The following is a 13,327-nucleotide window of genomic DNA, read 5'->3' on the forward strand; positions in this document are numbered from 1 at the left end:
CTGCTGGTTGATGGACACAACTATCCCACAGGTTCTGGAATAGTAGGAAACTACATAATGGAATCAAGATTTAACTGCCATTCACGAGAGTAGATTTCAACAGTAAATATGCTGCCTGGAGACTGTTGTTCAGCAGAATTGAAGCTCCAGCATGAGGTCTTCTCAGTCTTGGAGACCTTGAAGCCAAAGCAGCTTACCCTGCACTGATAGCCCCAGACAGATCTAAAGCAGTCGTCACTTTGGACTGGACGGTCATTATGTTCAGGTTCATGAGGTAATAGAAGGCCAGGTGGAGGATGCTGTTATCTGTGAAAATGAGAGTTTGCCATATTAATATCTTAGAATCTATCTTTAATATATAGTCTAAATATTTACAAAATATCTCCCACAAGGCTAGAAGTGCAGTGCTTAACAAATTGGATACGTCCGAGATAGTGAGACATCCAGCCGATATTGGCTACGGATTTTGGACCGGTTAAGACCTATAATAGATATTGCTAGTATAATTACCATGAAATAAGTAAATAAAGGTAAAGGAGTAAAATAAAGGGGAGGTTGGGGGGTGGGGGAAGGGGGAGGAAAGGATGTAAAATAATGATGATGATGTTAGACTAGATGCATATGTACAATTATGACATGACTGAATGTTTACAAAATGTTTGACTTTATTGGTTTCGTTTGACGTGGTACATCACCAATAAAAACCGTTCAAATATAATATCTTAGAATCTCAGTCCTGTGTCACAGCCGTTGTGGCAGAAAAGTGTACAACATGTATTGGTTGCTCTACTCTCAAATACTAATGTTCAATAGCTTATAACGAATCTAACAAGGTGCAGCTCAAATAATTTGGAATCTAAGGAAGTACTACATATTTTCTCCCCAGACACACAAAATGGGAAAAATTCTTTCATACATCTGGTCCTAAGTTTCCTTGTTCTGTTGCTTAAAGCTTGAGCCGAGATCATGTTATGAAGAGCGATGAAAATGGATTATGGATTGGAATAGTCAACATTTGAAGACTAAGAGGGAAGAACGATCAATGTCCAAAAATTGATAGTCAGAGAAAAATGACTCCAAACTTTGAAAGACTCTATTATGTATATTAAGAGGATATTTTTAAAGACTGCTCAATATAAAATGAAACATGTTAAGTTAATGTCAGAACTGTAATAATATTTGTAATGCAAGCATTTACTAGGTGTGAGCATTAACTACATTTTCGAAAAATATGGACCTTGATTCTTACTCCCTCTGAGTCTTCATTTGTTAGGTATATTACTGTACATGACTTCATTTTCTTATGTAATCCACTTTGAAACTTCTTGCTACATGCAGAACATAAATCCCATTTTAAATTAAATGTTAGTCTCAGAAAATGATACAACCATGCAGGTTAAGTGTTTCTGTAGATCACAATAGATGATTAATTTATAGAGCTTCACCCTTGATGGTCCCCTTCCAAGCCCTCCATTACCTTGGCACTTGAGATTGAGACAGACTGAAAGCGGGTGCCTCTTCAGTATCTCTTTCCACTTGTCATCGAGCTGAACACCCAATGTTGGGCGCCTGCGTTTCTGTAACACAAACCCAACACTCCATCACATTTTTCATAGATATGTACAATCTCCCTCTATATCCCAAACACTGCCTGGATGAGGGAATAAACCAAGACTATGCCTGCACACGGTACATTTAACAATCCGAAGAGAAGGTGCGTTAGCGCTCCTTCTACTGAAACTTACTCAACATTCCCACACAGAAAGAACCAAATTAAACTTAAAAATAACTCAGCCCTGCACTGTTATAAATCTCTTGAAACTGAACTATACAGGCTACAAGAACCTCACAAGTAAGCCATCAACAAATGCAAATGATCACGTCCCAAAAGACTCTCAGGTAACCCCGGAATCTACATAAAAATATGTTTGTATCACACAACTAGGCTAATGGGGTTAAAGGCCACCAAGGGCCTTGGCACTAGGATGAAACAAGATCTCTTGTAAATAAGCGAAAAGGAACAAAGCAATGCTTCCTCACCTTATGACCTTGGGCAAATTACTTCACCCTCCATTGCCTCAGGTACCAACTTCAATTACAAGCACTCTGGGGCAGAGAAATGCCTACTGTATACTCAACTGTAATGTCTGTCAAGCTTGGGCTTAAAAAGGCAACTAATTCCATCTAATGTTTAAACAATTTTTATTGATGATTCAGCAAAATAAACAATCACCACATTCAATATACAGAAAAAAAACATGGTTAACAAAACAATCTAAGTATAAGATAATTACATCATCAAATATTTAGAACAGTTTCCTCCTCCCCCTACCCAATCCCATATCCCGACCCTCCCTCTCATGTTATGTTCCAACAGTTTCTTGATAACAATCCAAAGAAAACGCTCATACAAAGAGAAAGACTATGCAAAAAATAACATCTGTCATCAAACTTTTGACCATTAACACCTCCCCCCCTTTACTAGTTAACACATCCCAAATTCCAGAAGGATAAAATAGTGGTACTCATATACGCACAATCCACCATCAGAAGCAAAGTAAGGCCAAACCACAAAGAACATACCTCACATAAACATCCCCCAACAAATGGTTGACAACTCCCCTCTCCCCCCACCCCATCCCCCATCTCTAAACTGCCGTGCATCTACTGGCCGCAGATAAAAGGGCGTCTCTAACACGCCAACTACTGAGAGGGAACAGAGAGAGAAAAAAAAACCCCTCTCAAGCGGCAAGTATGGACCAACTATAAATGTACCTGAACTCCTCAACAGATCCCTCCCCACCCCACGATCTCACCCTTCGAATCCTCTAGAGAGGTAACTTCAGAGAGCACAGCCATACCCAAAAGACAATCAAGCTCCCACATCCCAGGGATATCAAAGAGAATTAACCACTAAACTTCTGTCCCGAGTGTGCAAAGTTTGTATATATGAACCCCAAATGTCAAGGAATTGCTTCTGTAGCTTAGGAGATCCCCGCACTCCCCGATGCTCAAAAAGCATGAGCTCGTGTAATTTAGTCCTCCAATGCCAGAAGTCCGCGGGGGGAGTCACTAACCCACTGACTCAAAATGAGTCTCTTTCCGATCAAGCAAGCCTTATGAATCAGTTGCCTGGCTGAGCCACCCTGAAATGCAAAAAGTTCATACTTATCTAAGAGAATTCCAGAGGGAGTGCACAAAATCCTACAACCTAATAGGAACATCAGATAGCGAAGAATAGAGGCCCAAAAATTCTGCACCCTAAAACAATCCCATAACAATGAAAAAAGGAACCCGGCACCCTTTCACACTTCCCACACAAAGGAGTGTCTGCTCCCCCATTTTAAAGATCTGAGCTTTTGTAAGATACGCTCTATGAAGAATGCGGTATTGACATTCCCACAAACCGGCATTGCCAGACATCTGAGGAATTCAAGAAGTCAAAACATTAACATCTAAGGAGAGGTTGGGTCTTGATAAATCTCAGGCCCAACGCTGTCTAATCAACTCCCGGTCTTTACAGGAAGGCAACGTCCCCAGGGCTTTAGAAAGGCCCGAAACCGACAGCCGATCTCTCCACACCAACTGAAAAAACTGTCTCACTTGATGACTATGTCGAGAACGCACTAATTAAATCTAAAATCTAACGGCAGCTGAATGGATCCACTGTCTGAAATATGCTAGGATTGAAAATTAACAACTAAGAAGTGAAATTTATGACAATAGACGTGGATGGATCTACTTAAGTCTACAGGAACCTAAAAAGCCTGAGACCATTGAAAAGCGTTGCACAGAACTATCAGCCTCATGTGACAAATTTCTTAAGAGTTCCAATAATACAAGCAAAGAAATAAGATTCAACCTAAAGTTCGGGCAGATCAGTGGTAAATATAAATATTTTGTTTCTTGTTTTAACAAAGATGTTTTGAAGCATCAAGATTCATATTTCCACTTCATTGTTTACATGAAGGCTTTTGACATACACAGTTTATTTACTGGAGTTTATTAACCGCCTTTATGAAGAGATTCACCCAAGGCGGTGTATAGTACATACAGTTTAACATCAAACTTACGATTTTGTTAACAACATAATAGTAAAATGAACAAGTAAAGATATAGACAGAACGAAAGAAGAAAACTCGAAAGCAGCACATTGAGACCTAATAGGACTACCACATGAAACGAGATCAAAAATATACACATTTAACAGCACTGAAATTCAAATTATGTGATATTGTTCTTTTCGATGGTGTTCATTACATGTTTTGCTGCACTCTGACAACTGTACAAGTTGATAAATTGATTTGTCCCCAAGACTCCTGAGGTAGGTTCCTTCTGCGCCGAAACGCAGGACTGTGTCGAATCGTATTTAGGGTTCTTGTACAGTGTTGAATTGTTAATAAAGATCCCAAGGTTGGAACCTCAGTGGTCACTCCCTCTGTTTTTTTTTGTTTGTTCTGTTTTGACAAAACCCAACATGAACAGCTTATTGAGATGCTACAGATTTTGGATATCCATGATAAAGACCTATGCCTTGCCTCACACCAGAAGAGAGTCAGAAAAGGAGTTAGAACACAAGAACATAACAATATCCACACACTGGATCAGACCAATGGTCCATCTAGCCCAGTATCATGCGTCCAACAGTGGCCAATCCAGGTCACAAGTACCTGACAGAAACCCAATTAATGGCAACATTCCATGTAACCAATCCCAGGGCATGCAGCGGCTTCCCCTATGCCCATCTCAATAAGGGACTATGGACTTTTCCTCCAGGAACTTGTCCAAATGTTTTTTTTAAACTCAGATACGTTAACCGCTGTTACCACGTCCTCTGACAGCGAGTTCCAGAGCTTAACTATTCTTTGAGTGAAAAAATATTTCCTCCCATCTGTTTTAAAAGTATTTCCATGTCATTTCTTTGAGTGACTCCTAGTCTTTGTACTTTTTGAAAGCGTGAAAAATCAATTCACCTCTACCCGTTCTACACCACTCAGGATTTTACAGACCTCAATCATATCCCTCCTTCAGTCGCTCTCTTTTCTAAGCTGAAGTGCCCTAATCTCTTTAGCCTTTCCTCATATGGGAGGAATTCCAACCCCTTTATCATTTTGGTCACGCTTCTTTGAACCTTTTCCAATTCAGCTATATTATTTTTGAGATACGGCAACCAGAATTGAACACAACACTCAAGGTGAGGTCGCAGCATGGAGCGATACAGAGGCATAATAATACTCTTAGTCTTATTTTACACCCTTTCCTAACAAATCCTAGCATCCTGTTTGCTTTTTGGCTGTTGCTGCACACTGAGCAGAAGATTTCAGCGTACTGTCTACAATGACACCTAGATCGTTTTCTTGAGTGCTGTCTTCTAAGGTAGACCCTAGCATCAGATAACTATGCTGATCTGGAATATTCTTCCCAATGTGCATCACTTTGCATTTGTCAACATTAAATTTCATCTGCCATTTGGATGTCCAATCTTCTAGACTTTGAGTGGCCAGGATCTTACGCAGGTTCTCAGCAATAGACAAACCGCGAACAAAGCCCACTTGAGAATCATGCAAAAGGGAAAGGAGAATTTTTGATAAATGGTTCGTTATGATCTTGGCAAACAATTTGACCTCATAATTCAATAAGGAAATAGGTCTATAAGATTCTAGGATCCCGTCCTGGTTTGGGGAGTACAATAATTTCAGCTACGTTAAGCGAAGGTGGTAATGATTCAGATGTTATTACTACGTTAAAAACTTCCTCCTCCAAAATTTTATAGAATTCAGCACAATAACTCTACCCCCGGAGCCTTCGAGAGAGGGCTCTAATGTATTGCCCAGTACACTTCATTGTGGGTTATAGGCGCATTCAGCATTTCTGTCTTTCTCGCCCAGAGATGGGAGTTCCACAATATCCAAATATAAACTGCTCTCTAACCCCTTGTCATTGGAAGCAAAGTACAGCCCCCTATAATAAGAATGGAAAATTTCACAAATGTCTTTGGTGCACCTTCCCCCCCCCCCCCTCTCTGGTCGCTCAAAGCTACAATCTTATGGTGAGCACTTCTCCCCGCAACCAACCTAGCCAGCAGTCGGCCTGCTTTCTTCCTGTGCCGATACATCTTCCAGTCTTTGGTATCCTTGGTCACCCTCCCACTTTTTTTGTTGTACTCTTTTGAGAGTCTACATGGAATGTTGCTACTCTATCGAGAGTCTACATGGAATGTTGCTACTCTTTCGAGAGTCTACATGGAATGTTGCTACTCTTGAGATTCTACATGGAATGTTGCTACTATTTAGGTTTCTGCCAGGTACTTGTGACCTGGATTGGCCACTGGTGGAAAAAGGATACTGGGCTAGATGGACCCTTGTTCTGACCAAGTATGGAAATTCTTCTGTTTTTCTTCAGTGTAGTTTTTAGTTCACTTTTCTTGTCTGAATGATGGCACCTGTGACCTCTGTTTAATTTGTTGATAATTACTCCCCTCCTTTCATGCCCCTGTAGCTGTAGTTCTATTATTACATTTGGTTTCTATTTTCATAAGTTGCATTTCCTTTTTTTTTTTTTTTTTTTTTTTTTTTAGTTTCTCACCCTTATTTTGTGCCTTAGATGTCATTAGGATAGGCAGTAATATCAAATAAAGATGAAATTGTAGGTGGTGCAATGCAACCTGGGATAATGCTGTTACAACTCATACTAGCTGCCTAAAGTAGGGAACTTTCATTATGTAAGCCCAAGAGGCACACCAAAGGATTGCACACCAAAGATGATCCAATTAACTTTACCAACGCCTTCATAACGACCCCACATAAACCTCTTCACCCAGCAACATAGCAAGACTATAATCATACTGGACAACACGCAATCTTCATCCCTTTCGACCCTCCACTTATACCTCATACGATCACTATACAACCTTGTATCTGTTATCAACCGACTAGGCAAACGCCTTTGACGATACTATGTAAGCCACATTGAACCTGCAAATAGGTGGGAAAATGTGGGGCACAAATGCAACAAATAAATAAATAAACTTTCAAACGTCATCAATTACATTTATTTCTATGTAGTAGAAAATATTTTTCCTTTTCTTAGCCCAGGTAGACTATTAAGCCAGAGGTTTATTTTCCTTCTCTTCATTAGTTATTTTGTGATTATTTCCTGTCTTTTGGTTGTATTTCCTGATATTGAATTGTTTTGTTGGATGTGTCATGAAAATTAAATAATAATAAAAAAAAAAGATACTATAAACTGTAAGATTCTGGTTTACAAAGCTGTGCCATTTCAATTTACATACAACTAGAAAAATGACTTATACGTTTCCTTACTTCTTTGTCAAAAGAAAAGGAAAATGCGTGCATGATCACATTCCTAGAAAGGAAAAAGTAAATGTTCTGCTCTGTTTTTCTCAATCCATTCCAATATGCAGAACTTTTTCCTGAATTCAATCCGATATACTAGCTTTCTCTCAAAAGTTGCATATCTAATCCACTTCCTGTGGGGGGGGGGGGGGGGGGGGGGAGGAAGGGAAACAAAAATCATATGATTGAAGAGGTGGATTCAAGTATACAAATAATTTTAAACTTTACCGTGGTCTGTTCCTCCTCAGCATCAGAGTCGCTCTCATCATCTGCATGGCCAAACCAAAAAAAGAAAGACAAAACATCTGAACAAAGGGTATGCATGAAATTCCTGCTGAGAGAGAGAAAGACTCTGAATATCTCTTTTGACATCTAATGAGAACCCTCTCGCCCTTTTTGTTTGAGTATATCTTGCTGGGAACCACAGCCAGAAATATCATGCAGAAAAACCCACAACAGTTTTACGGGGGGGGGGGGGGGGGGCTAAAATGTGCCCCTTCACCTCGGGCTCTGGACCCCCCCCCCCCAAAGTCTGGCTAAGCCCGTGGTCTGACCCATAACATGATTCCTGATGTTATTCCAAAACACTGCCAAAAATATATGAGTTAAACAGAACTGAAACCAGTGCCTGCCAGCTTCTAGGGCACCATCACATGAGGAGAAACTGCATCCATTTTACCAGAGGACTCAGCTCCCTTGGAAATGCATCTGGTATTCAGTGTGCAGTCTATAATCTTGCATGCCAATTTTCATGCACAGGTAATACAATACTGCCAGTTACATACATAACTTAATTGTTAAATCAGACGCTAACTGGCACTAATTTGCAGTTTATATAAGGTAATATAAGTAATGCCATACTGGGAAAAGACCAAAGGCCCATCAAGCCCAGCATCCTGTCCTCGACAGCGGCCAATCCAGGTCAAGGGCACCTGGCAAGCTTCCCAAACGTACATTCTATACATGTTATTCCCGAAATTGTGGATTTTTCCAAGTCCATTTAGTAGCGGTCTATGGAATTTGTCCTTTAGGAAACCGTCCAAACCCTTTTTAAACTCTAACAAGCTAACCGCCTTCACCATGTTCTCCGGCAACGAATTCCAGAGTTTAATTACACGTTGGGTGAAGAAAAAGGTGAAATTAGGCCTTACCTGCTAATTTTCTTTCCTCTAGACCCTCCAGACCGGTCAAGACGCTTGGATTATGCATGCCTACCAGCAGAGGGAGACTGAGAACACTAACTTCAAACTGAGTACATATAACCTGTGCTAGCCCTCTATCTCCAGTATCCACTTAGCAAAGCAGAGAAACAAATCCCTGTAACAGTAACTCTGAACTAATAAAACCCCTGTACCTGGAAAACTAATAGTTAAACATCAACAGTGTGCTTAAACAGATGAAACGCCCAGGCGTCCCACTCTGCAAAATATTAGAGTCAAAGAAAGTTCTCCGACCAAACTGAATATAAAATGAACAGACATAGCAGAACACGGCTCAAAATACTTCTGATAATTGACACGGCTGAAAAAATACTTCTGATAATTGACACGGCTGCAAAATACTTCTGATAAGAGACAGGGTGGGCTCTTGACCGGTCTGGAGGGTCTAGAGGAAAGAAAATTAGCAGGTAAGGCCTAATTTCACCTTCCTCAGCAACCCTCCAGACCGGTCAAGACGCTTGGGAAGTACCAAAGCAGTAGACACATTAAGGGTGGGACCCACTAAAAGCAGAAGACAACACAGCCGCTCCAAACCGAGCATCCTCTTTTGCCTGCACATCAATCCTATAATGCTTTACAAAAGAATGAATGGACGACCACGCCGCCGCCTTACAAATGTCCTGCAGAGGAATAAAACTACTTTCCCCCCAAGAGGCGGCTACCCCCCGAGTAGAGTGTGCCTTCAGTACCGAGGGAACTGCCCGACGCTTCAACAAATACGCCGAGGCAATAGTCTCCTTCAACCATCTAGCCAGAGTAGCCTTGGAAGCCGCTTCCCCCTTTCTGGGACCTCCAAACAAAATGAACAAACGATCCGACGCTCCGAAGTCCTGCGTTCTGCTCAAATACGACCGCAAAATGCGTCGAACATCCAACTTAGCCAAACGACGTAGAGAGAGATCACCAGACCTATCCCCCAACACTGGTAACGAAATCACCTGATTTACATGAAAGGAGGATACCACCTTAGGAACAAACGAAGGAACTGTCCGCAAAGTCACTTTCTCCTTAGCCAAGGAGAGAAAAAGCTCTCTACAAGACAAAGCCTGTAGCTCCGAAATTCTACGCGCCGAAGTAATGGCCACCAGAAACACTGTCTTTAAAGTAAGATCTTTACACGAGATGGAAGCCAACGGTTCAAACGGAGGGCCTACCAGAGCCTCCAAGACCAAATTCAAATCCCAAGGCGGAACCGTCGGCCGACGAGGCGGACGAAGCAACTTGACAGCTTTCAAGAACCGCCCCCACGTCCGGCGAAGCCGCCAAGGAAATCCCCTGAATCTTTCCACGGAAACAAGACAACGCTGAAACCTGCACTTTCAGGGAAGAGAGCGAGAGCCCCCTGTCAAGACCGTCCTGCAGGAACTCCAAAACTTCTGCGACCGAAACACGTAGAGGAACATAATCCCGCTCTTGACACCAGTTCTCAAAAATGCGCCACACCCGCACATAAGCCAAAGAAGTAGACTTCTTACGAGAACGCAACATGGTATCAATTACCCTGGCCGAAAAACCTTTCTTCCTCAATCTGAGCCTCTCAAGAGCCAGGCCGTAAGCGAGAATGGAGCAGGGTCGGCCATCTCGATCGGCCCCTGCACCAATCTCACCCTGGGACCCAACGGGATCGGCGCCTGCACTAATAACCGAACCAGGTCTCCGTACCACGGACGTCGAGGCCAATTGGGCGCAATCAGAACCACTAGACCTGCATGGCGCCCGATCCGCTGCACCACGCGGCCCACCAGCGGCCACGGCGGAAATACATAGAGCAACTGTTGAGTCGGCCACGGGAGCACTAGCGCGTCGATGCCCTCGGCCCGAGGATCTCTTCGACGACTGAAGAAGCGAGCGACCTGAGCGTTGTCGGCCGATGCCATGAGATCCAGCACCGGCCGACCCCATTCCAACACCAGTCGATTGAACACTGAGGGATGGAGGGACCACTCCCCGGGGTCTAACGTGTGCCTGCTTAGAAAATCCGCGCTCACGTTGTCCACCCCTGCCACGTGGCCCGCCGAGAGACCCTGAATATGAGCTTCTGCCCACAACATTAACTCCGCCGCCTCCACAGCTAACGCTTGGCTCTTCGTTCCCCCCTGCCGATTTACATATGCGACGGCCGTGGCATTGTCGGAAAGCACCCTGACTGCCTTGCCTTCTAACAGACTGTGAAAGGACCGAAGAGCCAACCGAATTGCTCGAGTCTCCAGGCGATTGATGGACCAAGATGCTTCCTCCAACGTCCAACGTCCCTGGGCTACCTGACCCAGGCAATGCGCTCCCCAGCCCGAGAGACTTGCATCCGTGGTCAGCACCGTCCAATTGGGAGAGTCCAGCGGCATGCCCGTCGCCAGATTCGGAGAGTGGAGCCACCAGCGAAGGCTGCGACGGGCAACCCCCGACAGAGGAAAACTCTCCTCCAGGTCCTGAGACTGAGGGGACCAACGAGACAACAAAGCTCTCTGTAATTCTCTCATATGGGCCCTGGCCCAAGGAACCACCTCTATTGTTGCTGCCATCAGACCCAACACCTGAAGATACGCCCGAGCCGAAGGCGCTCTCTGCGCTCGGAGCCGCCGGATCTGCCCCTGCAGCTTGGAGATGCGAGGAGCTGTCAAAAACACCCGGCCCTTCTTCGTGTCGAAGCGAACTCCCAGATACTCCAGAGACTGGGAAGGCACCAGGTGACACTTTGCCAGATTGACCACCCAACCGAGCGACTGCAAAAAGGTCACCACCCGGCCGGTGGCCTCCTCGCTCTCTGACCTTGATTTGGCCCGAATCAACCAGTCGTCCAGATACGGATGAACCAAAATACCCTGCAAGCGCAGCGCCGCCGCCACCACCACCATCACCTTGGAGAAGGTGCGAGGCGCTGTCGCCAGGCCGAATGGCAGCGCACAAAACTGAAAATGCCTCCCTAAGACCACAAAGCGAAGAAAACGCTGGTGCGCCTCTAGAATGGGAATGTGTAAGTAAGCCTCTGTCAGGTCTAGAGACGTCAGAAACTCTCCTTCTTGCACCGCTACAATAACTGAGCGTAATGTCTCCATCCGAAAGGAGGGAACCTTTAGGGCCGCATTGACCTTCTTGAGGTCTAAAATGGGCCGGAAGGCACCCTCTTCCTTCTTGGGCACCACGAAGTAAATGGAGTAACAGCCCGTACCTCTTTCTAACCTGGGGACAGGAACCACCGCCCCTAAACCGATTAGACGCGACAGAGTGGCCCGTACTGCTCTTGCCTTGCATCTTGAATGACAGGGAGACACGAGAAAGAAATCGGAGAGGGGACTGTCGAATTCTAGGGCGTACCCGTCTCGCACTATCTGCAGTACCCACTGGTCTGACGTGATCTGGACCCACCTCTGGTAAAACAAGCGTAAGCGAGCCCCCACGCGAACCAGAGGCTGGGTCCCCAAACCATCATTGAGACACCGGGGACGTACCGGACGCTCCCGAAGAGGCGCCTCGCCCCCCGCGACGGCCACCTCGAAAGGACTGGGTTCTCTGGAAAAACCGACCCCTAGTCCCCCCAGAGGACCTACCGGGCCGATACCGCCGAGCCTCCTGAAAACGCCCCCGCCCTGCTGCCCCCTTAGACACCTTGGGACGAAGCTCAGGAAGCCGAGGGGCCTTAGCATCACCAAGACCCTTCACCAACTTATCCAATTCCTCCCCGAAAAGCAAGGAGCCTCTAAAAGGGAGGGAACAAAGTTTAGTCTTGGAGGCGGCATCGGCCACCCAGCCCCGTAACCACAGGGCCCGCCGAGCCGCCACCGCAAAGGTCATGTTCTTAGCCGAGGCCCTCAACAAATCGTACAGCGCATCCGCCAAGAACGACGACCCCATCTCCAACTTGGCCAGATCTTGAACCAGAGAAGCCCTATCAGCCTGCGGGCTATCCAGGAGCCTCTCAGCCCAGCGAAAACAAGCCCGAGCCACTAGACCTCCACAAACCGACGCTTGCAGCGCCAAGGCAGACAGATCAAAACTCCGCTTTAGGAAGGTCTCCAATTTCCTATCCTGGGGATCCCGCAACGCGGCCCCCCCATCCACAGGAATAGCCGTAGCCTTAGTCACTGCCGTAACAACGGCATCCACAGTCGGGGGCCTGAGAGACTCTCTGTCCTCCTGAGGAAGAGGATAGAGTTTGGTCATAGCTCGAGCCACCTTACACTGAGCCTCCGGCGAATGCCACTCCTGCGTGATCATATCTCTCAAGTCCGCATTCATAGGGAAAGAGCGAGAGACCCGCCTGATCCCCTTGACCAAAGGATCCACCTGCTTCCCATCCCCAATGGGAGCTGCCGCAGGATCAAACCTTAAAGTGGCAGACACCTGCTCAATGAGATCCGATAATTCATCCCTGTGAAAAATCCTAACCACTGAGGGGTCTTCCCCAGGCAAAGACAGGTCCCCATCCTGCCCTGCCACCGACCCCTCCTCCTCTTCCAGGGGGCTAAAATCGCCCTCAGAATCCGGAGGAGAAAAGACCTCTACATCTTCAGAGCACTCCACTCGTGGTCTTTTAGCGGCAGCCCCCCCCCCAACCTAGGGCTAAGGGACTCCGCACCCGATGGGCCCGCCTTCCAAGCCTGAAACAAACTCCAAACAAACTCTGGAGGGAACCCCATGCTGCCTGAGGCCTCCCCCCCAGCGGGACTCGAAATCGGGAGAGGCTGCGGCCCCACGACCGTCTCAGCGCCCAAAAGACCCGAATCCAAGATGGCGGCGGTTCCCGCCAAAATCGGG

General features: G+C 45.6%; 1 protein-coding gene across 5 annotated transcripts in view; it reads right to left on the bottom strand.

Annotated features, from left to right (window-relative positions):
• The window catches only part of THOC5 (THO complex 5), a 98,376-nt gene that overhangs the window by 40,313 nt on the left and 44,736 nt on the right, over positions 1 to 13,327 (bottom strand). For all 5 annotated transcript variants that reach the window (XM_030219225.1, XM_030219221.1, XM_030219223.1 and 2 more), the window contains 3 exons: positions 7,584 to 7,624; positions 1,478 to 1,577; positions 198 to 306 (listed from right to left, as the gene is read on the bottom strand). In XM_030219225.1, the coding sequence (XP_030075085.1) occupies positions 198 to 306; positions 1,478 to 1,577; positions 7,584 to 7,624 (250 nt within the window). The remainder of the gene's footprint in view (positions 1 to 197; positions 307 to 1,477; positions 1,578 to 7,583; positions 7,625 to 13,327) is intronic.

The sequence above is a fragment of the Microcaecilia unicolor genome, chromosome 11 (assembly GCF_901765095.1).
Source record: "Microcaecilia unicolor chromosome 11, aMicUni1.1, whole genome shotgun sequence".
NCBI classification, from domain to species: domain Eukaryota; kingdom Metazoa; phylum Chordata; class Amphibia; order Gymnophiona; family Siphonopidae; genus Microcaecilia; species Microcaecilia unicolor.